Source organism: Parus major, chromosome 6 (genome assembly GCF_001522545.3).
Source record: "Parus major isolate Abel chromosome 6, Parus_major1.1, whole genome shotgun sequence".
Classification (NCBI taxonomy): domain Eukaryota; kingdom Metazoa; phylum Chordata; class Aves; order Passeriformes; family Paridae; genus Parus; species Parus major.
This window is the reverse complement of record NC_031775.1, coordinates 8,069,978-8,096,184: the sequence shown is the minus strand read 5'-3', so window position 1 is coordinate 8,096,184 and position 26,207 is coordinate 8,069,978. Positions and strand designations below refer to the sequence as shown.

Genomic DNA, 26,207 nt, shown 5'->3' with positions numbered 1-26,207 from the left:
AAAGGTAGTCCAAGGATGGGCTGCCATGCCCTGAATAAGGGTGATCTATGTGCCATGCCCCTATTCTCCAATCAGCCCAGTGTTTATATGTGCTTCCTAACTTCTTTTATTGTTTCTGGATTCAGTTCAACATCATTGCAACTGCCTCCCCTCCTGTGCCTAGTTCAACACTTAGCTTCCTTTATTTTATAGGCTCTCTATCCTGTACACACTTCAGCCTAGTTCCCCAGCTGTATTTGAAATAGATACTGGCCTCTTTCAAATATAACCATGTGAGGGTTGACCATTTCTCTTATTTTTGATATTTCCAGATCAAGTCCAGGGTAAAATCCTATATTTTAGGCCTCAAGAAGCGTCCATGGACAATATATGGAATATGCATGAGTGGCGTCCTTTCCACCATTTCTGTTACAATGGTGATCTCCACCATCATGTACTGGAAAAGTGTGAAAAGATCCAAGCTCCACCCGCAGGGCAAAATCCGCAAAATTATACGGGGACCTCCAAGACGCACAGTGTGCTAAGCTGGAAAGAGAACTGGCCATTCATTTGTCCTTAATATGCCAATGTAGCTTATGTCATTGCTGATTTCTTTTCTTTCTATAAACAAAGCTCTTTAGCTCCACTTATCTCCCCTACCTCAAAGAGTTTTGTTATGTCTGTAAAAGAGTACTTGAAAACAGAATGCAGCACATATCTGCTAAATGCTCATTTGTATATTGACATTCTATAAGCAGAAATTTTCTCCTAATCCTTTTCAATGCCATGCTCAGTAATTGAGCCAATTATTTTCTTGCTCCATTCTTGCAAGTTAAACACTATGGTGACATGCAGGAATCTGCCCTAGTTTGGTGGCAATACTTCTGTAAGCTTTTGTGTTCAAGTCATCTACCTCACATATAATGTTTACCCAGTCTCTGGCCCCACCTAAATTCTCCAGCCCTGGACTGGACTGGCTGTGTGACTCTCTTTTTTTTTTTTGGATACGACTTCCATCAATCAGCTCTACTTGTAACATATTTTGGACAAATGAAATTTCTGGGTCACTGTCTGTCCCCTAGAGTAAGTCATGTGTTTTCTTTGTACTCCTTTACAGACTCTTCACAAAGGGCCTATGGCCGCCTTTTTGATGCAAACTAAAGATAACCCCATGAAAGCCTTAGGAGTGCTAGCTGGTGTCATGGGCATAATGGTGCTGATAACTATCATGATCTCTACTGCCATGTTCTGGCGCAACAAGCGGTCCAACAAAGTCATGCCGGTGAGAAGGATCATAAAAAAGAGACAGATGCCGCCATCCCGGACAGTCAGGATGGAGTGGCTGAAGTTCAAGAGGCCCAGCAACGCTGCAGAGAAGTTTGTCGTTGAGGAGGACGTCAAGAGCCTACACAATGAGAACAGCAACAACAACGTCCAGGCTGTCCCCGTGCCGCCAGCAGCCCCCCTGCCGCCGCCACCCCCTGCCCTGGCTCCACGGGGCGATGCCCCAGGGTGGCGGGTGCCAACTGTGTCCGGCTCCCTCACTCCCAAGCATGTAATCAAGCCCCCAAAGAAGAAAGGTCACAGCAGCACCCACAACGCCCTCGTGTCAGAGCTCAAAATGAGGTTTGAGAAGAGGAACGCAGCTTATGGGGAGCCCCACATCTAGGCGCTCTCAGCAACTCCCAGAGACTGCAGACTGTGGCTGGGCATGGATGTTTTTATGTGCTGTCTCTTCCCCGTGTCTGTCAGCACCCTGTGAACCAGAGCAGCTTCTCGCTGTGATAGCCACCCCTCACCTTCTGCAAGTACCATGTGCTGTGAGTCACCCCACCCGCAGAAGTGCTGCCTCCGTGTGCAGCCGCGACTGCGGCTCCTTCGGCCGTGTCCCGTGGGCCCTCCCTGCAGCTGTGTCTGACCACGGGGCTGAGCACGCCAGCCACAGCCTCCCCAGGTGAACAGGGACTCAGGTTGTCCCTGGTTTGGAGGTCTCTACCCAGAGCTTGGGTTTTCAAACAAGATGTTCTGCAGCCAAGGCCCTGGTGGATGGTCCTTTCTGACCCGGTCTGGCAGGTGGGTTTGAGGTGTCAGAAAATCCATCACTTCAAATCCCAGACCCATTTTTGAAGATGTTGGCACGGCTGTAGCAGCAGCACTGAGTCGAGGTGCAGGTCTCCTACAGCAGTGACACTGCCCTGTCCCCAGAGCACAGTGTGCTTTGCAACAGCTGGCGGAGTGATGTGCTCGTGGCCTGAGTACCTTCATTCCCAAAAGGTAAGCGGGCAGGCTCGGAGAATCTCTTCATTTTCCTGCAGCTTACGCTGGGTTTTGCCAGAGCACATTGACATGATGCTGTGCTTTGCTTCTGCCCTGGACTTGTCTGCTCTGAGGAGGGATGGGAGGGGCACCTCAGCCGTCCCTGGACCATCAGGGCCAAGATTCGAGCACACAAGTTCAATAGCAGCTCTCAGTCAGCACTGCCTCCTTCTGACACTGTGCCCCAAAAGAGCGGGAGCCCAGCAGGAGAAGGGCATGAATAAAAACACAGGGAACACTAGGTAAAACTGAGAGGCAAATGATAAGTGGAAGACAGAGACAAGTGCTGGAAAGTTGCATATGTTGGTCAGGGAAGTGTCTGGAAAGATCATGTGGTGGTGTACACTCTAGCAGAAAGTGTCAAGGAATATATTTAATCACCTCTCCTGGCTCGTTGCAGGGACTGGTGTGTGAAAAAGGAGGTTTCCATAAAATATTCAGGTTTTTATTATCAGTATTTTTGAGTGAATTAAACAACAGTTAATGGGAGGGGACTGGCAGGGCAGCTGACAGGTTTTTTTTCCTGTTACATGACAGTAAAAAGGCACTGAGAGCAGAGCACTTTTTTCACTGGATCTACCCCAGGGACTCCCCCTCAGGTTTGTTTCTGAAGAGATGTTTTTCAGCTGGGCCTGGCTGTTTCACATCCCCTTGAGAGGAGTCAGCACCAATGGAGCTGGCTGGGGAGCAGCAGCACCCTGCGCCCTCTCTGAGACCCAGCCCTGCAGAGAAGCTGTGCAGTCATGGTACCAGGAACATCAAGGTGGGGAGCAAACCTGATGGGACACACCATGTTAATTCAAGGGGTTCATGAGACTTCTCCAGCTGTCATTTCAGTCAAACCAGCAGACCTGGCCCTCAGGATCTCCTCTCAGTCCAGTAGCTGAAAAAATTCCCCTTTTTGCAGCAGGACTTCATTATTTTAGGGTATGGCTGGTTGAATATGAAATGACCCACTTACAAGGAAAATCTTGTATTTTTTAACTTCAGTTCAATCTGTCTAGAAGCCATAGTGTTCATGGCTCATGTCACCCATGAGCTGAGCCAGCAGCTGTAGCCAAGAGGTGCAGCAGAGTCCCAGCTGGGGGCCACAGCAGGAGCGCTGCTCCCAGAGCCTCTCCTGTCACATCTCTCCTTTTCTCTACTGTTTTCTTGCTTATCCCTCCTCCTGGGGCACTGTGATGTGAAGCCCAGGTTCTCACCTGTCCAATCACCTCCTCCTTGTCCCCTGGCCATAAGCTGGCCGGGGGGAGGGGATGTGCAGCCCCTGGCCCCACTCTTGCTGCCCTGTGCAAGCACCTGCCTTCTGCTGGCTGAGTGTCTGCAGGTTCTGCAATCTTCCCCAAAGCTCCTGATTTATTCCCCATACCACTGTCTTCCCAAGTGTTGTGTTATTGCCACTATTCTGTGTTCATTCTCTAATGAAGAAAGCCTATAAAGACCATTCAATTAAGTCAGATTTAACAGGAATTACAGGCTTATAGTCTTAGAGATTATATATAAGAGGTAATAAAGATGTTTTATTACTATGTTGTGATACTCTTTCCCAGTTACTCTGTATTTCAACTTAAAAGATTTTTTTTAATAAATAAATTTTTAAAAAATATGCAAAAGGTGTTTCTGTGCTTGGTGTGCTTCTGCTGGCAATGATGCCTTGTCATCACCTGTTAGGTGTCCAGCCACAGGCAGCCAGGCTGCTTTTTAGGATGACCAAATGGACCCTTCTGCAGACTGCAAGTCAGGAGAGAGGCCGTAAGGTTTATGGACAACACCGGGCTGGAAGGAGGGGAGGAGAGAAGCAGGATGCCATTGGCACAGGCCATGGGCAGGGTCACAGAGAGCCCCTGGCCAGGCTCCCGTGGTACTGCCCTCTGCAGCATGGCGCCGGGGCAGGGAGGCAGCAGGTTCAGTCTGATGCCAGCGGCCAGTGTCTGCGATTTGTTATGACCTTCCTCCACGTGCCCAGGGGATGTTTTGTCTTTCCCTGGCTGCTTCCTCACTGTGATTCAGCACCTCTCTCCAGCCTCTACAGTGTGCTGCTGTCCCTCCCTGCTGACTGGGGTGGAAGAAGGCCAGTCATTACTAATGGTGCTGTTATTTACTCCCCCTCACCCACGGCCCCACACTGGTCTTCAACCAGCATCAGCTCATGCCTCACTCTGTATAAGCCATGTCTGCAGGTGGTTTTCCCAGGACAAGGTTTTCCTGCATGGCCAGCTGCTTCTGCCCCTTTCTCACCACTGCAGACCCCTGTGACTTGTACTGAAGCTGCCTGGCCTCCTCCATCCCTGCAGCCAAACCCCGGAGCTCCTTGGAATCCAGGTTTCTTTTCAATTTTTAACTGTGAAAGGCCAGAGATGAAGCAGAGGACCTCTGTGTATTCTGAAAACTTGTCGTGTTTATTGCTTTGACACTAAAAGACTGACAAGACTAGGAAGTCTTGTGAAGTATTAACAGCGAAAGTCAGCAGTGACAAAACAGAGCTCTGCTCAAAAGCTGTGCAATACAGTACAGCAGAAGGAGGTGCTGGGGGAGGAATCATAGGGCTTGAGGAGAGACAGCATGGAAAACACACACTAAAAACTAAAATACAATTAGAAAGGCAAGCTACCACAGCATGAAGCTCACAACAACTGGGGTGTCTACTATACGTTTTTCTTTTTGAGACCATCTATAACACATATAACAAGGGCTGTGGGTCTATGGGCCACTTGCTTTGGTTGTGCTGTAAAGCATGAGGTCAAAAAAAGAAAAATAAGTCACATGTCCTCAGACCCCTGAAAATCACAGCACTGAGCTGCTCCACAAGCAGGAGGCAGTCACTTTTACATGAATCTTTGGGGTTTTTTTGCCTCTAGCAAAGAGGCAAGCTTCAATTTCAAAGTAGCAGGATGGGGAACTACCTGTCTGCATTTAGGGAATGTGCCTGGCTTGCCTCTTCAGCTCCCAGCCCCCTGCTCTATGTTCTCTGCCCCTGTCCACTCGTCCCACCAGCCTGCTTCAAGCACTTGCTCCTTTCCTGTTTGTGGTACAACCAAAGCTGTGAATCTCTTAGGGCTGCGTAAACCTTAAGGAGGAGTAAGAAAAAAAAACAAACAAAAAACACAACCCACCCCCAAAACCAACACCTCCGGTCAAAATAATTTTTTCTCCAACTAAAAAAAAAAATCTCTTCATCATGTGGACCCCATCCTCCCCACCATTAGCTGTTGCTGGGCTGTGACCACAGCCGTGCCCAGCTCCCCTGTCCGTTCCCAGGAGCTGGCACCGGTGTGGGTGAGTGAGGGGACACTTCTGGCCTTTGGCCACAAGCATTACTATTGGTTCGGGGGCTGATTTTTTGTTAGCGTTGGTTTTCTTGGTGTGTCAGCGTGCCTTGCTCCGTGACTGTGCCGCAGAGACAGCCCGGGGCTACGGAGGCGCAGCTCCACTCACACCAGTGGCCGGACAGCCCGGGCACCTCCATTCCCTGGGCTCCCCAAGCCCGCCGCAAACCCCGGCGGTGCGCCCGCCGTGCCCGAGTCCTCGCAGCGCAGAGCCGCCCCGGCGCCGTCCTCCGGAACGCCAGCACCGGCCCGAGGTGGCGTGTGGAATGTGCCGCAGGGCCGCGCCCTCAGGGCGGGCAGGGCCGGGCTAGTAGAGGTCGGCGCTGTTCCTGTGGGGCGGCCGGGCCTTGCCGGGCTCCTGGCGCTCCGGTGACCGCCGTGCGCCGCGGCCGCCGTCGGGGCGGCAGAGCCCGTCCTCGCTGCCGGCGGGCAGGCTGTCCAGCGTGCTCTCCTTGCTGCCCGCGGCCTGCGCCGGGCCCCCGCGGCGGCGGCGCGGGCAGGCGCTGGGGCAGCGGGCCAGGCAGCCGGGCAGCGCCTCGGCCGTGCAGGCGTACATGCCGGCCGGCACGGCCAGCACCATGGCGCACACGATGACCACGATGTGGATGAGCTTCTCTCGCTGCTCCATCTGGCTGACGTCGCTGCCCGTGACGAAGACGACGCACTGGCCCTTGCGGGGAGCCTGGTTGCGCACGGCCACGCACACCTCGTACTTGGTGGCGGGCAGCAGGTCGGTCACCGAGTAGGTGTTCACCCCGGGCCCGATGTAGATGGTGTCCTTCTGCGCGGCGTCGTAGCGGCCCACCAGGAGAGTGTACCAAGTCTCCCCCGGCTCGGCCGCCGCCGCCGCCGCCGCGAACCACTCGAGGGTGATGCCGTAGACCGTCTGCTTGGCGATGCGCACCTCCACGTGAGCGCCCGGCTCCGCGGGGACCGCGGGCGCCCAGCCGCGGGGCGTGGTGGACGCCCACGGGGCCACCACGCGGAGGTTGATGGCCACCGAGGCGTTGCCCAGGAAGTTTGCCGCCGTGCAGGTGTAGTTGCCGGCGTCTGCTGGCCGTGCCGCCGGGATCAGCAGCTCCGAGCGGACGGTGTCGTCGCTGATGGGCTCCGTGGACACTGCGGGCAGAGGTGAGCGGTCAGCAGGGAGCCACCGTGCCCTTGGCAGCCGCAAGGCCGGTGTAGGACGGGGCCCACTCAGGACCCGCCCTGCCCAGGGAGAGAGGAAGAGGGGCACGGGAATGTGCGCAGAGCTGAGAGCAGAGTTTGTCTGAAAGGCAGTAACGCGCTGGGACACCCAGGCATGGGAAACATGGAGTGTGTCCGACCCCCGAACCAGAACAAGCTGCTGGAGAAGCTGCTGTGGGCATAGGCCGAGCTGCCCATCTGCCATCAGCATTCAGCGCAAACCAGGAGAGGCGCTGAGGAGGCACACCTACATTTTGGACACATGCTCCATCCATCCTCTGTCAGGATTAAAAATGTCAGTCTCAGGAGGATCAGACCAAAATAGGTGTATGAAGCCAGAAAGTATTGGGCTGGAAGTGAAATGCAGTGTTAAGAACAGTGTGAAACCCTGTCATCTACCCAAACAGAGGTGTGTGACTGTGGTTGAGAAAAAAACTGTATGTAATTAATCAGCACGTGCTTGTGGAAAGACACACAAGTGCTGCTACAGCGCTGCAATTGAAGCAAATATCAGCCCAGGATTAGGGGCTAATGCTATCCTATTTAGTAAGCTGGCTTATTAAGGACACAGAACCTGTGTGCTGGCTGCCTGTATGTCTTATTACCTTACCCGTTGAAAATAGCAACTTGTCCTATTGAAGGCTCTTAGTAAAAATAAATGTGAGGGAGGATGGATTGGGAGGAAAAGAAAAAGGTCTCATATTACAACACCTTTGCTGAATAATATAAATAAGCAAGACTTCAGGAAAACACAATCTTTGTTTCAGTTCATTCAGAACGTGAATGGACACAGACGGTTTTGTGGTTTGTGTAGTATTTCTTGAGGGAATATGTGGGGATAGTATAGGAGCATACAGGTCTGTATATATGTGTGTGCACTCTTACAAACACATCTACATGCACATATAATTATACAGTGTGTGCATATATATATGCATATATATATATGTAGTATATGACCAAAAAAAGTATGTAGTATATAAACTATAGTAAATATACATGCATATTTAGATAGCTATGTATTTATTAAATATATACAACTAATATAGGATTAGTAACTCCTACATTATGTATCATGAGGAAAGAGCTGCTTCTTAAAATCCACAAGTAAGATAATTGTATAAGAATGAGGCCATGCTCCTTTCATCATTGACTGATGTCCTGCATGAAGCAGCTCTTCTTATGCTGGTCAGATGTGCTTAGATGCACAGGATGATTAAGATCATTTGGATTACTGCCACCACAGTAACTGTGGTGCTCTGTAAAGGGGCTGGGTTGCTGTGGTGACTGTGATGGGCTGCAGACCTATGTAAGTAGGATAGTACAGCATAATTTTTTAATGGGGAAAAAAAAAAAGAAGGAAAAAAAAGCTTTGCTTACCATTAAATGCCCTTAAAAGTTTGAGTGCATAGGTCCACCAGACAGCTGGGGAAGGGCTGGCTTGCACAAAGCAGGTCAGGGTGATGTTTAATCCTGCTGGGACTGTCAGGTTGGTGTCAAGGGCTGAGGTCAGGGGCTTCGTGCAGCTGTTAAGCTCCACTTCATGAAAAAACTTCCCTGTCCTGAATTTTGGGCCTGAGCAAGTTAAATAGGAATTCATCAGAATAATCGGTGGGCCCACAGACTTTATAAACTGGACAAATCCCCGCAGGCGACAGTCGCAAATCCAGGGGTTGTCATGGAGGGCCAGGACGGCATTGGAAATAGCTTCCAGCGGCCCCTCCGTCCTCTGGCTTCTCTGGTAGACAGGCCAGTTGTAGAAGACATCCCTGGATATGATGGTAAGCTGATTTGAGGATAGATCTAAATAGGTCAGGTTGGGCAGATAGCGGAGTGCGTGTTCTGGAAGGACATCCAGGCGGTTGTGCTTCAGATCCAGGATTTTCAGAGTCGGGGTGTCTTGAAATGCTGTCCATGGCACCGAACTTAATTTGTTCCCTTGCAAGCGCAGCTCCTTCAGAGCTGGCAGATACTCCAGGCTCTTGATGTGCATCACTGTGATGTTGTTAAAATTGAGCCACAGATACTCCAAGGCACTAACGTTCTCAAAAGACCCACGAGGCAATTCTGTTAGGTGAGAATTTTCTATTCTAATTTTCCGGATGTCCTGAGGGATGTTTGCAGGGATCTGCCTCAGCAGTGCAGACATACAGAGCAAACTCCTAGGGAGGAAACCAGAAAATTTTCCAGGTCACACACCACATTTGAGGCCAATAAACCAGTTCCCTATGCAGGTCTACAAGCACTTGAATAACTATAAGGTATTGTATATAGGGCATGCATAAGCCATCCATCCACCCCCAGGGTTTACACCAATTTTGCCATAAACAATGCAATTAAGTCATAAAAATGGCTATGTATGTAACTATATATCTCAGGGAAATAAGAGAAACCTCATTCTATGCTCAAGACAGCACAATTCAAATATTAGATGTGGCACACCTTGCATCAGTCTGCTTGGTTTTGGTGCTCACATCATCGGCAGAGTTGCTACTGGGGCTGTCTGAGCCACTTCACTGGTGCTACAACAGGGGTAACAGTGTTCTTACCTTCCAAAGCTGTCCTGAGAACAAGAGCATCCTGTGATGCAAGATGAAACAGAGGGGTTTATCTTGTGGAAGGCCAGAAGAAGAAGAAAAATATGACAGACAGGGTCCATATTCTCCTTTAAGAAAGCACTGTGCAGGGCTTTGCACCAAACACGCCAACAGCCTCCAAGAAGCAAATCCTATCAGCTGTAATCTTCCTTGACGCAGAAATAAATCCTGCTGGGGACCCAACCCTAAGGAAGACATGTAGTGTGGTTCTCAGTCTGTGTCCAAGTGCTAAAAACCACCTCCAGGACCACTCTTGGCATTTTTCCTCCAGCTGAGGGGATTCTGACAGACATATATTTGGTTGGGAATATGAAGATGGAGCCAAAGCCACTTCTTTTGCCAAGCCCTTGCAAGAAACTAACCAGGCCAATTTTTTTTTTATTTTTTTTTTTAATTCCAAGACCATGAGGTCTGTCTCTTCTATATTTTAATGGCTTTTATCAAGGCAGAAAGCCACGGTAAGGGCCAGACCTCACACCTGTAACTTCCCATAGCGCCCCACTGCACAGTCCATCCTCCCCTAAACCCTGCCTGGCATCATTTTCCTCCAAAACAACTCCTCCTCCCCACAGTAGCTCAATTCTTACATGTTGGTAGTGAAAATAGCAACATGGCTGTGGCCAGTCCGTGGATTTCTCTGACAAGGGTATCTTGGAAGTCAGTCTCTTCTGTATAAATACAAAAATCTCAGTGCTATTCTCTTTCAGTCATCTTGAAAAACTAAGCCATTCTGAGAAGCGATTTTGAATAACCAAATTTATTGATCACTTTTAATCCAAAGTAGCAGGTTTCAGTTGTGCTTCCCAAGGAGTTCTGCGTTCTCCTGGGGCCATCTAGTGTGGATGGGTTTCACTACAGCCTGCACAGGAGCACGCCTGGGAAAAGGGCTGCCCCTCACTGCCCGTGTGGGTGATGCTGGGTCACAAAGCAAGATTAGCCTGAACCTGCTTAACCTCTAACCTATGGGACCAGGATAGAAAAATATTTTAAGTGTGGCAGCTTAGAGCTATATGTGGCTCTCAGGGTTGTGCTGCTTTCAGCCTACGGAAGACATAGGCTTGATTCTGCAGTGTTTAAATCAACAGGAGCTTTTCTTTCATGGCAAATCAGCAAAATGGAATGGTGGGGAAACTTCTGGTGACTGGTAGAGTGCTCTATTTCTCTCACCCATGTACACATGCAGGGAGCAGGCCACAAGGAGTGGGCCTCTGGGGATGCTGTTGCTGGCAGTGCCTCACATCTAGCCACAAGCACATGGGATTTTTATGGATTGGGGTTTTTTAGCTGAAATATTCCTTGTTTGTCCATGGTGCAGTATTTGATTTTTCAACAACTGCCCTGTAGTCAAACACATCAGTGAGCTGGGAGTGAAGGGGGAAGGCTGCTGGTCTGTAGCACAGCAGATGCAGCAGCTGTAAATCCCCCACTGCGGGGTGGTGGCTACTGAGGAGTTTCTCGGTGAAGCTGCTGCTGTTGCAGTGGAGGTGGCACCAGTGCAGCCCCTGTCACCTGAGAGACACACTCCTTGTGCCCCTTGCATGTAACCCAAGCAATAGAGGGAACACCCATCAGCAGGGCAGGCTGGCTAAACTGAGGGTGTTGTAGGAGCAACAGAGGCAGCTGCCATCAGAGGGTGTGTCCTTCCCCACCATCCATCAGCCACTGAAGCAGAGCGACTCAGGGACCTCCACTCCCACCCAGCACATGCCACAGTCACCAGTGTCTTTGTTCTCTTTCTGTGGTCTGCCATGAAAATATTCCCTATTAAAACAATTATATTCTTTTTTAATAATAGTAATTTTCTATTTTTACACTTTACAATAATTAAAATTATAATTTTGCAGTAATAAAATAATGCAAAATATTACAGAATATAATAAATAATAAATATAATATTTCCATATAATAATATGATATATAATGATACCATAATAATATAATTTTACTATAATAAAATAATATTATTTTACCCTTTACAACAGGCAATAACAGTAACAAACTATTTGTGGTGCAGTTAGTTAGAAAACCCCTGTGTGTCAGGGACAGCTCCTGAAGTTTGCCCATGTATGAACTGCAGGGCCTGGGACCAGGAGGCTTTTAGCAGAGGCAGAGGAAAATCAGTGCCTTGATGTGTTCAGCTCTAGAGAGGATGGGACACGTCCCTGTGATGGGATCAGTGGCCCCAGATCTCTGGCACGTTCAGTCATGCTGGACAGGTGGGAGCCACGAGGGATGGAGACACCCATCAGTGGCTGGGATTGAAGGCAGGTGGGATAGAAAAAAAGCACAACATGGCACCAGGGAGGGTCTGGATTGGGATGCTTTGGCTGTGCCAGTGGTAGCAGGAGGGACAGCCAGAGGGATTCACCGCTTTTAAGGCCCAAACCCTCCTTTGCTTGAAAGGAAGGGCCCTTCTTTTCCACCTTCCTACCCCTCCTGCATTGCCCATGGGGAAGGTCTTAAAGTATGTGGCAGCTAAGTCACATCTTCAAAAAATCTTTCATGAAAAGTGAAGTGTTATTTATTTACAGGTTTATAAACTACTGGAGTTTCCCATCATGTACATCTTCAGGCACAGAACAGGTGCACAATGCCCAATGTCCTGGGATGAAGGAAGCAAAGTTATATCCAGGGTTCTCTGTTAGAAATACCTTATTTAAAATAAATAATTTGCTTAACAGAAAAAAGCAATAAAAAAATAGCAGTATTTTTCCCACATGAGAATTCCTGCTAGTCCCACCTGTCTTCTACAGGGCTGACAAATGGCCTTTCAAAGAGTGGTGTTAGTCAGTGCCATGGGCAATGCTCTGGCTGTTTTCAGGCTGATATTTATTTGCTGCTTGAGAGGCTACTTATCTAAATATATCCAAACTCCAAGTGTACTCAGAAGGTTCAGTATTAACCTGAGAGTCCAGTGGTGAATCACTTACCCAAGTCAGATGAATTAGGGTAGAGAGAAGGGGGAGGAGAAAGAGGGGAAGGGGAGGTAAGGGAAATAAATCCCCCAGTGTTAGGCACAGTCATTATGATTATGTTCCCTACTGGACTGGGATTTTGGTGCCTTTTTAGTTCAGCCCAGTTTATGCCTGCTTGTAAATTTAATGGTCATAATTGTGACAGCAGATGTCCACTCAGTTCAGCTGCTCTTTAACATCATGTGGCATCCTGGCTGAAGCCAAAAAGCAGAACAAGCTGTCTAAAACTCAAGCTGTCAAAATAAATCTCCACAGAGACGGTTGCTGCTAGTCTATGGGAAGTGGAGTTTAAGAGATTGCGCTGATTGCCAAAGCAAATGCCAAGAGATCACCCACTGTGTGCTGCCAGCTATGCCCAGAGAGTCAAACTCCATCTTGAAATGACATTTCTTCTTGTAAGAAGGCAAGTCTGGGCTGATGCTTTTCAATTAGTCCCTCTGCCTTGGCCTTCAGTGTTAGAAATCACTGCTGGGCAGGACATAAGCATTGAAGGCTGCAGTTGGGCGTTTCAGACAGTGAAAGTGTTTAAAAAATGAGTTGACGTGATGTGGTTTAGTGGGCATGATAATATCCAGTCCAAGCTTGTTAAAAGGGAGTACAAGAGCAGATGTTTGCTTTGGTTCTTACAGCACATCTTGAGCACTGACTTTAATCAAGAAAGAAATGGTTTGCTCCTTAGCGTGCTGAAACTAGGTGCCTAACAACCCTTCCATGACAACAAAACAGAAAATCCAGAGAGGTGTTTATCTTTCCATGTCTGATAACACTGAAAATCTGACCCAGAGTCTTGAAGTCACATCTGCTTCCTTAATGGTTCGAAATTTCACTCATCATTTGGCAGGTACAGGGTTTCTCCTCTGACCAATGCCAAACAAGACAGAGCTTGTGCAAGTTTGTACGTATTGCTTATTGTGTGTGAACCACCAGTGCATAGAGAAAGGCTTGTCTTGAACAGCAGCAGCTGAGATGATAAACTGCAGTGCCTCGGCTATGAGACAGTGAGAGTGGGCACAGGAATGAGAAAAGTCATGTTTATTCTGTTTGGGATCACTATTTATTCAAAGTACAAAAAATATCCAATAGGGTGTAAAACTGAACACGTCCACAGTGAATGTCCCAGGATGATCCCTGGATGGAGCAGAAGCAAAGAGTGCCAGTGCTGGCCCAGCTGGTGCCTTCTCCTCAGCCAGTTCACAGACTGAGGCTCACAGCAGGTGAGACTGCTCCTCACCAGGGCAGGGTGCAGCAAATGGCCCAGCTCACACCTCCAGTTAGCTGAGAAGTGAATAATTCTGCTTCCCAGTCAGCTCCTGCAGACCTGACTTACAGGGAAGGCCTTGGGCAGTAGGTGCACTCCATTCAGCACAGGAAAACTCTGGGACAGCTTTGGTTCTTCAGGAGCTTACCCATCCAGGGCCATGGTAAGCTGAGTTCTGCACAGCCCAGTGCTCCTGCTGCATATGTGGGCAGGACCCAAGCTTATATACAGCAATCCTTGCAACTCAGCACAAAAACTGCTACTGGAAAAACAGTTTTTTCCTGACTCTTAATAATCAGGCTGGGACAAATGAACTTCAAGGATTAGATCTATTACATACCATGTTTTATCAGTTAATTTGTTGCATTAAAATATGTAATTTTACAAAACTTTACTTGTAAACCTAAAAATCTACACAGTCCAGTGATAGATAGAAGTAGCATGAATTATTTTATACAGGGATTGACAAATTCTCCCAATACAAGAGAAGTTCCTTATCATTAATGCAAGGAATACAGGGAGTCCCATCAGAAACTCTTGTGATGTACCCTGTTGCTGGTATTTATGCTGAGATCAAATGACTTGCTTTTTCCATTAGGCCAAGTAATCTGACATAAGTGAAACCCTTCTGTACAAGGGGGACTTGAAAAATCCATACAGGGCTCCATTCCAACCAGTGAATTTTGTTAAGCCACACTGTACATACATATCCAGAATGTGACTGGAAGTCCTTCCAATAAATTTACAAACACATTTCAGAACATTTCAGCAGGCTTTATCCATTAGCATTTCAACTTGGCTGGATCTTTCCCATTCAACATTTGGCAGAACATATATAATTTTCTTCATGAATAATATTATTACAAAGAGAAAAATGTTACATACAGTGTTACTACCTGAGGGACTTGAGTGGAAAATAACACATCTGGGAATTACTTTGTGATCAGCACTTGGATTCAAATTCCAGTGAAGCTGCAGAACTTAAATGACTGATCAGTTCACCCTGACTATGAAAGTACATTTAGATTAATATTAAACAGGTATTTTTCAGGGTCCTTGAATCTGTAAAATGTTTGAAACCCAAAAGACTGCACTGAGCCTCTACCACCACTGAGACCATAGTCAGGAATGGCTGATGTGTGTGTTGCCTGTGGTCTGACACCATATCACTTTCTCCTGCTCTGCACAGAGCAACCATGACCAAGTCACAAGTGCCTGGCTGATCATGTGGGCCTTCACCATCAGTTTTTCCAGAAGCACAGGCAGCAGTGACAGTGCTGGTTTGAGAGATTTTTGCAAAACTGTCTAATATAAGTTTTCCAGTATGATTACAAAGCATTACACCACCACACACAATGTGTAAAGTAGCCTATTGTATGATTTTTATCTAGCACAGCTGGTATAAAACACTCTACTAATTACAATACAGATACAAAATTCCAGCTAGGACTGATACTGAAAGACCTTTGCTGTTGTTCCATATCTTTAGAACAGAGGCCGAAATGCAATCAGCAAATGCTCTCTGTTACGCATTCTTAGGAATGGGTTTTGTCTCTTAATTTCTATCTCCTTTGCACATTTCTCTGAATTCAGAGCATGGAGTTGTGATTATGTTGAACATATTAGAAAGGGTTGCTGTACATCTGTATTGAGTGATCTATTAAGCATCAAGCTGCATGTTTCATGCAAACATGGGGGATGTCAAAGGTGAGACTCTAAATCTTCACCTTCATAAGTATTTTTATTAAAATTACTAAGCACTCCTCTGGCTTATCAACCAAAAGAACATTAAAAGAGCTGAGAACAAAATACATAGCATATTGCAGAGCAGGTCCTAAACAATACCAAGCAGAACACACTCAGAAATGTTGCTTAATGTCTTCACACTTAGTGTGCACACTTCATTTGACAGGAGAGAAAAGAAAGTGGTCCAGGAAACGAGGCCATTATCACAGAAGCTTTTGACTGGGTATAAAGCAGCCAACCCCAAGTGGTGTGAGCAACATGTCCTGTAAAGCTTGGGCACAGTCTACCCTCTTGCATGCTCTTCCAGAACATGTGAGAGACAGAAGCGTGGCCAGGCTGGCCTGCAGTGCTGGAGCAGAGTCACAGATAAAGCCACACGCTTCCCACTGTGTGAGCTGACAGTCAGCCCAGGTGCTGTCAGCAGAAGTACTCGTTAGGCTGTCCCTCTATCTTTGGTATGGCTTCCGAGTCCACGCTGGAGCGGGCAGACAGCAGCCTGTTGGACTCATCAGGGGTGTGCCTGGTCAGGTATTCTCCTTCCACGCCTTTGGCCTTGGCCCCAGGAGACAGGCTTTCAAAGGTGACGTACGATTCCTGGACGTCCTTTGGTTTTCTCACAAAGCATTTTTTGCAGCGCCGTTTCAGTGCTCCGCAGCAGACCACCAGTGTCAGAGGAACAGCAATGACACAGGCCACGCTGATCACAACCACATTGATGAGCTTCTGCGTCCCTCCTGCGCTGACAACTTCATCTGTGGAAAATATGATGCACTGCTCCTTCCTGGGGATCAGCCCTTTCACACAGACACACACGATGTACTTGGTCTTTGGCAGCAGCCCGTAGAGAGTGACCTTGGTCTTTCCTGGCTCCACATTGATCCTCCGCATGTCCCTCTCCCCAAAGACAGCATAAAGCACACTGAACACTGTGGTGTTCTTTGCCATGGGCGCCTTCCAGGCCAGGGTGATGCTCTGGTCCGTGTCCCCTATGACCCTGACAGACCTCACCATCCTCTCTGGCTCCTGCTGGCCCGTGGTGGGGCTCACCAGCAGGTTCTGGGGGTTGCCGTCTTGTGCCGCGTCCGGGAGGAGGAGGCTGTCTCCGGTGCCCGCCCCAGCCCCCAGGGTGGGCACAGTGGAGGTGGTGATAACGTACCTTGCCACCAGTTTGTCGTTGTAGGCAGCTGCCTCCATCCCGCTCGCCTTCCCATTCCACGTGCCTTTGGCACTAGAGTTTGGGTCGTCCGTGCTTTCTGAGTCCGTGATGATGAGCGAGATGAACGCCTCTGTTGCCCCCAGGAAATTCTTTGCTTTACAGATGTACTCCCCAGAGTCAAGGTAAGAGACAACTGGCAGGCCCAGGATAGACCAGCTCATCCCATCACTGGAAATCTCTTGATGAACTGCAGGGAAGGAAAAATGTTAAATAAACAGGCAGTAATAAATGGAATTAATTCCATGTTTGTAAAATATTAACTCTGTCATCAAATACCTGCTCAGTAAAGTATATGATAAGGAATCATCATTTCTGCTTGCTAGCAAGAATATTACAAAATCTCAGTAAATCTAAGAAAAGGACTATAATTAGATTATGTCAGGATTTAAACTACTTCAAAATGAATATACATGGAAATTTTGATGCTATTTCCTCCAAACTGATGATGTAACAGGAACGGTTCTTCCATTAAAGATAAAAGCTTGAAAATTCTTGTGTAGGTGCAATACTTAAAAGAGTGGAAGGAGCAGACAGCAACTGATCTATTCGGCCATTAGATGCAGACCATGGAGGCAAAGAAAATACAAAGAAAATACAAACAGTGGAGATTTTATTGTAATAAACTCACACTGGCTAGCCTAGAGTGTATGGGAAATAGTTGAAAGATAATATCCCTTCTAGTGCTTAATTATTGCAGGTGTTTATCCTTACACAGGTGTAATCACCACCAAATTATATGTACATAGATGAGTGTTGATTTGCTCAGATGATTTATTTTCAGGCTAAAACTAGATTTTTTTGCCTTTTTCTGTCAGTGCAGAAAAAAAAAATAGTTGGGATCTTGTGGAAGGGTAAAGCACCCTCTTGATTATTTAACCAGCCTACTTAGGATGGACATGTGCTGTCTCAGCCCTTTCCTGCTGAAAGGTAAACCAGGGAAGTGTCTGAAAGGCAAAGGTAAGAGGATGCAAACTTCTCCCAAGCCCTCTTGGGGTCAGAATCCAGCCTTGGCAACCGGGGCCCCTTGCAATGGCAGCAAAATACAAGGTAACAGAAGTTACTTTTTCAGTTTAACTATTTGCTGAATGAGTATATTAAAATACAGAAATCTATGGATCTACCTATGGCAATTTCAATACAGACTGCAGACTCTTTCTCACTCCTTTCTGCTCAGAACACCAGCATTTCAAATAGCCACATTATAACATTGGCACAGAAGCTGCCATTGCTGAGAAATAACCTATCTTTCCAGCCACCTTTTTATTGAAAGGTGCTAGCATCTGATTTAATGGGGCACAAAATACATCATTCTCAGTTGTAGCTCAAAGTAAACTCAACATAGGCTTTCAGGAAATCATCCCGTTTTATTTTTTTGTGGTGGCTCTTTTTCAAGTGTAGGAGGGATGATTGCAGTGTGATGGGTACACATTATCATTATGAGGAGCAGCTCTGCTACATTCTGCACATCCTGCACAACAGAGCAATGACTTGTGCACATCCCAGAAAATGATACTTGCTACAAATGGTTCTACTGCTGTGAAAGAAAATTGCTCTCTTCCCTGTTCTATGCACCAAGGAGCCCTATAACCCTTTGAGGATCAGGCCCAACACTTAGCAATTTATCTGCTGAGTTTAGATCCTCTTTGAAAATCAGGGCAGGACTATACAGGAGTATTCAGGGAAAATTTGAAACAAGAAGGTTCAGGTTCTGACTGAAAACTTATAGGACAAAAAGCTAAAGACAGCTGTCTTCAGCAGAGCAAAGGTTTCTTCCCTAAATTCCCCACAAATTAAAGGACCAGTGTTGCAATTACAGCTCCAGACTTTCTTGTGAATGGAAATTAAATCATGATCAGTCACAGAACCAGTGTCTGTCTGAAGGCTTCCCCCAGGAGAGGGGTGAGCACAGAAGAGGTGCTCAGACCAGGTTTCTTCCAGAGGGCTTTTTCTCCAGGAGAGCTTGTCAATCTGTCAGAGGAAATGATTCCTTGGAGACATTCCCACTGAAGTGTTGTATCCTTCAGAGTTTAGTGGCTTTTTTGTCTTTTAATATATCAGTAATGCTATATGTTTGCAACCTTTTCTTTCTTCTACAACTGATCTAAATCCCAGTTGAATTCACATCAGACATCTCTCTGCCAGAGAGGTTTGCTAATGGCTTAGCAATAGAATATGTGAATAGAATAATAGAATAATTCAGGGGGAAGCCTTTTCAGTGACTGAATAACTAACTAACTGAAAACAGCTTATTGCTAGTTTCATTTCATTAGCTCTAACAGATTTGCATAAAATCCCTCGACTTGTCTCACCACCACAATTGCTATGAAACAAAGCAAAACCAGCTTCCTACCCCTAATAACACACATTTATCTGATAATATTTAGATCAAGATGTAAGTAATTTGATAGTCTATAGAAAATCACAATGCAAGAGTGAATAGTACCTAGTACAGGTCTGCCTCACTTATTCCACATGTGCAGAGAAGTTTAAACCAAACCCACCTGTGCCATTCAGCTGAGCCCCATCAGCTCTCCTCCAGCTGAGCTCGGGGATGGGCACGCCCGTGGTGCCACAGCGCAGCAGCACCGTGCTGCCCAGGATAGTCTTCACCTTGGCTACAGATGTGTGCACCACGGGGCTCTGACACTTCCTCAGCTCCACCTGGCTGAAGAAGACTCCTGCAAGGCTGCGGGGGGTGAAGCATTTCAGCCTGGGCTCAATGAAGGCTATGTTAGGAGACTGGAAATTTAGGAAATGGACCATTTCATACAGACTGCAGTCACACACCCAAGGATTGTCTTGCAAGCCTGTCAAAAAGAAATCAGGGCACTAAGTCACTCCAACAGCGCCTTTTGTTTCTATTTTTCAGCAGGAGAAAACGTGATAGGCTCCCAATCTGCTCTACAAGAACTGCCTGTGCAGGAGTCTGTGGGGTGGGGGATGTGTCCCCCCACTGTTGTGTCCCCCTCAGCTGTTGGCTGAGCCTGATGGATCCCACAGTTGCCAGAATGGAATAAATACGTCTTGCTAAAGTATCTCCAGATCTGGATCTGAATTCATATTCTTTAAATTCAAAGCAGGATTATTCATATCATGGAAACATTGTGATTCATGCACATAAAGAAGCAAAACAAGAATTTATTATAACCACATTTCATTCCAGGATGAAAAAAAAACTACTCATGGGAGGAGGACTGTGGATTCTTTTGGCATGAGGAGGTCTCAGACAGGCCAGAAAATTCTTCTCACTGGACATTCTTAAAATATTAGCCAGATTGTCATGCCACTTTTCACACCTGCAATAGCTGTAGCTGATCCTACTTGCCTGTCATAGTTCTCTTCCAGCCCTGTTATTCTATGTTACTTTCATTATTTTGGTAATCAGTTGCTTTTCCTGAAATGCTAATTTATACTGAATGAGATGAAAGAACTGCTTTAAGGATTAAATTGAAGGGTATGCCTGTTATGGTATATAAAAAAACATAGATAGACCATAACTGTATAAAGGCTAAACACACAGAAGGAAATATGTTGAAAAACACACTCTTGTTTCAGACTCTTGGAATGTTTCTCTTCTTCTTTATTCTGCTCTCCCAGTTTGCACCTGTTGAATTCCAATGCTGAAAAAATGATACATTATTAAAAATAGACCTGTGAAGATAGTTCTGAAAAAGCAAATTTGGAACTAGAGCAATGCATATCCATGAACAGAAGTTGCTGTATTCTGATTAAATCTGTGCCATCCTCCTTACAAATGTTCACATCCAGCTGTTCTGTGGACAGGTTGTGGTCTCTAATGATTTTAGCTAACAGAATTGGCACATGGGATATTAATGCCATCTAACCCCAGGCATGCATTTGAAGCCTAGCCAGGATCATGGCTCCTAGGCCTCCTGCCTGCCACAGGAGTGAGCTCTGCTCCCTCCAAGGGGGCTGTGCCTCCTCTTTTCCATGCCCAGCCCAAGGATATGCCTGGGGGCTGGCACCTGCCTGCAAGGGAAGAGTACTGATATTCCCTCAAACTGTTATAAAGATGCTGCTGAAAAAATTCTTCTGAGTGCATTCCATGTTTTCTTCCCTGGGCTTAGAAGAGGATCTGAAAGTGATGGGTTTTGGCAGGAAGTCAGTTCTTGTAAATTAATATGTTAAAGTAAAGCAGACTAAGTAAATAATGAACATTCAGCTTGGCTTTGTTGTTCTATGGCATTTTTACTAGCAGTTTCTAGTGCACTAGATAACAATTGATCCCAGATTCCCTGGCAGGTGCCCCAGCTCCAGCTGAAGCAGCAGCAATCATGAATCTCAGTGAGGCCTTTGCTGCCCTGCACATCACAGTTCCATGGGCTCACGTGGGCTGTCCTCACAGGGGAAAGCTTGCACCCTTGGCACAGACTATTAGCCAGCAACTTAGCAGAGGAGTTACTTCTTCTTGAAGGAGTCTGCAAGCGGTGGCACTGGAGTCACAGTGATGCACTGCAGGCAAGGACCGCATTGGGCTGACTCTTTTTATTATTCATGATTTTTTTATGCCTCCATGAGAAACAGAAACATGCAGCTGTGTATTCCCTGCCTGCTCCGGTGAGAGACATGAATTTTATCTACCTGGTTCCTATGGGTGTCCACAGGATAGGACCTAGACGCTGGAGTGTCTGCCCATTACTGCATTAATTCTAGCATTATACTCATATGGTTACATGAATTTTTTAGGATCCTGGCACAAGCAACCTGTGCACAGCTGGATACTACTCAATTTGGCCACGTGTATCAAGGCATGGTCTGTTCTTGATAAAACACTCTCCTAATCTATATTGAATGGAATAACATTTTTACATGTAAATTGACTCTAAAAATAAAAAGGGAGAACTATGATCTAGGGAGTCTTGCTAAGAATGAAATGGGCAACCCCAAACTTCAAGTTTTAGCTTAAAGATCTTGTTACTGCATCTGGCAAAACAGAATAATGGAACACCTGCTCCTCTCCTGATGCTAGTGAAACCTTCAGCAACATCTGCTAAGGACACTAAAAGCTTTGTAGGTGTAGGTTGTACTTTTTCAAGTCTTGTATCTCTTTTCACTCCAATCCGGTTTTAAAAACCTCACCTTCCTAAATTTGTCAAGGGAACAAAGAGAAGCAGGTACTTGCCAGAGTGAGAGGAAACTTGCAGTGCCTCTGCTGAGATTATCAGCAAGTGCCTGAACTCACACCCCTGCCTGCAGAGCCCGTACATGCAGATGCCCACAGCTCGTTGACCAAACACAGTCCGTGGGGTTTGGTGTGCATACAGCAAGTGAAGACAGCAGATGGCAACAGCTCTGAGCCATCATCAGCCTGCTGTGGATTTGAACAGTGAACAACGGCTAAAAGATCATGTAATAATCCCACGAGCTAGGAAATGTGCTCAAAACCTCACCTGGGCACCCTGCAACTGAGAGTCAGCTGTGAGATACCCAGACAGAAAAATGGACCTTTGCCTCAAAGCCATACTGTGAGGAGCCTAGAGCTGCCACCAAAAAGGGTATTCTTGGAGCTTCATAGCTGCCCTTCAGGGCAGCACTATCTTGGTGTGTTTGGGTTTAATTCTGTGTGAACAGATAAACAAGGCTCTGGGAAGAGACAAATTGGAAGCTCTGACCCAGATTTTATGCTTGGTCATGGCATTATTCCTCTTTAATTTAGGCATAATAAATTACCCATCCTTTTATTTAGTTCTGCTTAAAATGGGTCAATTCCAAACACAGTGCTATTAGAAAAGAGCACACGAATGATGAAGAGCTGTGAACATATTTGTATTTCTATCCATGGCAGTGGCAATAACTAAAAAATCCTTGAGCAAGAGTCACCAATTTTGTGCTGCAAAGATCCAAGCACGTAATCAAATTCATTTTTTTATCTAATCAAAGTACTCATAGATGGGTGTGATGAGCCTGAGGTGAGTTTGTTAATATGCAGATGAGTTTACACACATTATTTGGGGTATTAAATTGTATACATATAGTAGCAGTGTACTTGCTATAGTAACCACAGTGGGTGAAAGTGCTGCAAGAAGATGAGAAACTCTTGACATTTTTGCCCCCTGTGAAATGGCAAGCCTTCTCTTACCTAGGATGATCTTGGAGTTATCATTGGGGAAGTAGGGAACAGCCTGGAGGTTGGCCCAGGTGGCAATGAGAGCCTGAGGAAGAGTCATCAGCTTATTGCTAGACAGATCCAGGTATGTGATATTCTTGACATAACGAGCAGCATCTGGAGGGATTGAAGTGAGTTCGTTGTTGTGTAAATCCAGAAGCCTCAGCTGTGGCATGCCAGCCAGGCTTTCCCAGGGGAATGATATTAAGTTGTTCCCATCCAGCCTCAGCTCCTGCAGACGACGAAGACCCTTGAAGGTGATCCCACTGAGGCTGGCCAGGGAGTTGTAGGGCATCCAGAGGTACTCCAGGTTGTGGAGCAGGTGGAAAGCCTCTCCCGGCACCCTGCGGATGGCTGTCTTTTCTATCCGAAGCTTGGTTGTATCTACAGGGATGTTCACAGGAGGGAGAGTCATCTCTGGGTCATTACACAGCACTGTCCTGGTGGGGAAAAACAAGGACAAGAAAAGATGTGACTTTCTTTTATTTTGAAAATATTGAAACCTGATTTTAATGCAAGATTTTGGTCTGCCTTTCTTTTTTCACAAGAGTTCTTCTTGTCATTTCTTTCTTACTGCTGATCTCTGCATCATCACCAAAAATACATCAACTTGCAGTAATTCATATGTGCCTTCTGACTGCAGAGATCACAGTGTTGTGCCTCTCCTGGAGTGGTGTGAGTCTCAATCTGGGCCATTTATTGTTCCTGTTGAGTTTTGCTATCATTTTTTTTTGAGAGTATTTATGATAGACAGCAGTGACAACATTCATGCACAGCAGAGGAGTCTAGTGCAAGCTAAAACAAAAGGATCCATAAATTGAACCATAAAAGCCCTACAAAAAGAAGCCTTATTGACATGTAGGAGGGCAAGAAGTTCTATAGATTAAATATGACACAGGAACTCTGGTTTGAGAAATTAGGATGAGAAAGCCATCTAACAGCTCTTTGGAAATGCTCTGGAGTAAGCTCTGCTTTACTATGGAGGGTGTGTGAAGATGATAGCAGTCACTACACCGCAGGTACATATACTCATGAGAGTGAAAGCACAGAAAATTAACTCTTTGGAAAATGCTATACTGAAAGAAAGGCGGATTTATGTGTTTTAAACATGCCTCCCCCATTTCTAATCTCTAAAGGTCAAAGCATGAAAAGCTTGGGTTGCATTTTTCCAGCCTTCGTACAAAAAAATGTGACTTGGGATTGTAGAGAGCCATGAGAAATGAAAGGAGACAAAACAGGTCTCTCAAACTGAATTTTAATTTGCCTATCAGCAAGTAGGGGAGGGCCAGTTCCTAACAAAATACCAAGCTACCTGCAAAAGGTAGTAGGTCAGATGGGTCATGTTCCATTCTACTTGACGAACAAGACACCACAAGAAATGTAATGTGATCAGGCAAGTAATGTTTTCCTATCACACTGCCTCTATAAACAGAATATTACAAAGCTGTCAAAACCAGACTGGTTTTGGCTGAAAGCAATTATTTCTCTACTATCGACAAAAAAACATATAACATTGCTGAACTGCTCAGGCAGACCTCACAGATTTAAATGATGTTTGAGCCTATAGTTAAATTGTTAATTTATAATCAAAACACAGTACATTACTCTCACCCAACACTTTTATTGTGGCATTAAATCCTCCCCACCCCCTACTGAAAGTTGAGATTTTGAGGAAGATAAGAATCTATCACAAAGGAAAAATCCAGAAACCCACTTACAATAAAACATTTTTCTTTGTGTAGTCACGTCACAAAATGTTTACTCACAAAGACCATGGCAGTAAAGCAGAATGGTTCTCACAGTGTCCCTAAATTATGTCAGTGAGCACTAAACATTTAATCTATGGGATAATCTCCTTCTAGTGGGAAATATGAATCATAATGCAGAAAAAATGTGGCATTATGCTCCTTAAGGGACTAATGGATATTTGCTTTATTATGTGTCTTACTAAAATGCACAACAGCTTTTTCCAGTCACTGAGAGGAAATTCCCCTGGGAACTGTGGCACTTATGGAGCAATAATTGGCTCTCACACTGTTGCACCCCCTTTTAACAATTGCAGGCTACTTGTGTCTCTACTATGCTGCTTCTTACTGGGAAAGTTTCTAGTATTAAATCTATAGTACCATAAAAGAGATAAGAAAGTAGAGCTATTTCATGGGGTTCCAAAATATCTCATTTCAGTAATGAAAAGATATTCCAGTCTAGAAAAAGTTTATTACAAAAGATTTTGCAAAGCCGGTATCTGTCACAAAACCTCCTCTGCTGTGAACCACACCTTATGAAAATATGGCCTCTATTCTCTTTAAGTCAGATACTTTGTGCTTACCCTTCAGAAGGACTCTTTTGTAACAGTCCTCCAGAGAAATGTATGTACAATGGCTTTGCATTCAAAGATGGATGTCCTTCTGGTCTTGTCTTCTTTTTTAACAGAAAGTTTCCAGTCTGAGAATGAACTTCTTTTATTTATTTTCTCTTTTGTTACTATCTGGTTTTTTGGTTCATTCTTGTCCAAAGTCCATTGCTATGCCTAAAATCTCCAGCTGAAGGATTTTTTAAGTAAATTGCTGGGTTTACTACCACAACATGAATCAAATCTGGTCACAGTTTAGCAACAAACCAGCAGAGAAGAATAAAGCCTTTTAGAACCAAAATTTTCAACATAAAGGTAAAAAAAAATAAAATATTGTTTAAATTTTATTCCCTTTTTGCCATTACACTAGCAATAATTATGTCGCTTCTGTTCTCACAGAGATGCCCAAACGCTTTCTCTGAAATCAGCTTACTGTGTTTTCAGAAGCTAATCCTCCGCAAATATAGCTAGAGCACGGAGCAACTGGAAAAATAATGGCCACAAAGTCCAGACACAATATTTTCTCCCGCGAGCATCCTTCCGGAGGAGCAGGAGCATCCCCCGACCCCCCGCGCCTCGGCCCGCGTACCTGGCCTTGGAGCCCTCGCTGAGGCTGTGGAAGGCACAGCTGCACTGCGAGGGGCAGGAGCCGCCCGCCCGGGGCAGCCCCAGCAGCGCCGAGCAGCACAGCACAGTCACCGCCAGCCACATGGCCACCTGGGCATGGAGCACACCTGGCTCTAGGCAGCGTGCAGGGCTTCGCCTATTGTTTTATCCATCGGCCGGTCACATCTTGTTAACTCCCTTTTGTTTTCAGCCACGCTGTGATCTTCCAGCCCGCGCTGAGTCCATCAGATAAAAAAGGATAGGCAGGGATTAAGGATGGGGACTTGGGTTATTTTCATGAAGGTGCTTATTGCTTCCTGGAACCGTACTAACGGCGTTTCTTCCTTCAGCAGCTCCTTCAAAACACCCTCCTCTGGCAGTCTGGGGCTCTCATGCAAGAAAAAAACAAATTTATATTTTTGTGGGACCTACATCACAGGCAAGATAACTGTTATCTGACCTTGAGTTAGCAATAATTTACTTCCTCGCAGAGGTGCTGGGAAGATTTAAAACAGTTGTT

General features: G+C 46.0%; 3 protein-coding genes across 3 annotated transcripts in view; 1 reads left to right on the top strand and 2 right to left on the bottom strand.

Moving 5' to 3' along the window:
• CDHR1 (cadherin related family member 1) overlaps nt 1-3,839 on the top strand; it is a 45,516-nt gene extending 41,677 nt beyond the window's left edge. Inside the window, exon 17 of the mRNA XM_033515840.1 lies at nt 1,097-3,839. Within this exon, the coding sequence (XP_033371731.1) occupies nt 1,097-1,648 (552 nt within the window). The 3' untranslated portion in view covers nt 1,649-3,839. The remainder of the gene's footprint in view (nt 1-1,096) is intronic.
• A 2,089-nt stretch (nt 3,840-5,928) lies between these two features.
• LRIT2 (leucine rich repeat, Ig-like and transmembrane domains 2) lies at nt 5,929-11,156 on the bottom strand. The gene is made up of 2 exons (XM_015632452.2): nt 8,183-11,156; nt 5,929-6,751 (listed from the first exon to the last, which is right to left on the bottom strand). Exons 1-2 carry the CDS (start codon nt 8,956-8,958, stop codon nt 5,929-5,931), a joined length of 1,599 nt encoding a protein of 532 aa, XP_015487938.1. The 5' UTR covers nt 8,959-11,156.
• A 2,242-nt stretch (nt 11,157-13,398) lies between these two features.
• On the bottom strand, nt 13,399-25,842 carry LRIT1 (leucine rich repeat, Ig-like and transmembrane domains 1). The gene is made up of 4 exons (XM_033515804.1): nt 25,671-25,842; nt 22,702-23,168; nt 19,103-19,408; nt 13,399-16,788 (listed from the first exon to the last, which is right to left on the bottom strand). Exons 1-4 carry the CDS (start codon nt 25,790-25,792, stop codon nt 15,803-15,805), a joined length of 1,881 nt encoding a protein of 626 aa, XP_033371695.1. The 5' UTR covers nt 25,793-25,842; the 3' UTR covers nt 13,399-15,802.
• Nucleotides 25,843-26,207: the final 365 nt, after the last annotated feature.

Excerpts from the sequence above, each read along its gene's own strand:
- LRIT1 (XM_033515804.1), bottom strand. The coding sequence starts at position 25,792 with ATGTGGCTGGCGGTGACTGTGCTGTGCTGCTCGGCGCTGCTGGGGCTG. Across the intron at positions 23,169-25,670 it reads AGCGAGGGCTCCAAGGCCAG|GACAGTGCTGTGTAATGACC; the intron begins GTACGCGGGCCG and ends TTTCCCCACCAG. Across the intron at positions 16,789-19,102 it reads GGCTCAGCTGAATGGCACAG|TTCATCAAGAGATTTCCAGT; the intron begins GTGGGTTTGGTT and ends CCTTCCCTGCAG.
- LRIT2 (XM_015632452.2), bottom strand. The coding sequence starts at position 8,958 with ATGTCTGCACTGCTGAGGCAGATCCCTGCAAACATCCCTCAGGACATC. Across the intron at positions 6,752-8,182 it reads AGGGCATTTAATGGTAAGCA|TCTGCCCGCAGTGTCCACGG; the intron begins AAGCTTTTTTTT and ends TGACCGCTCACC.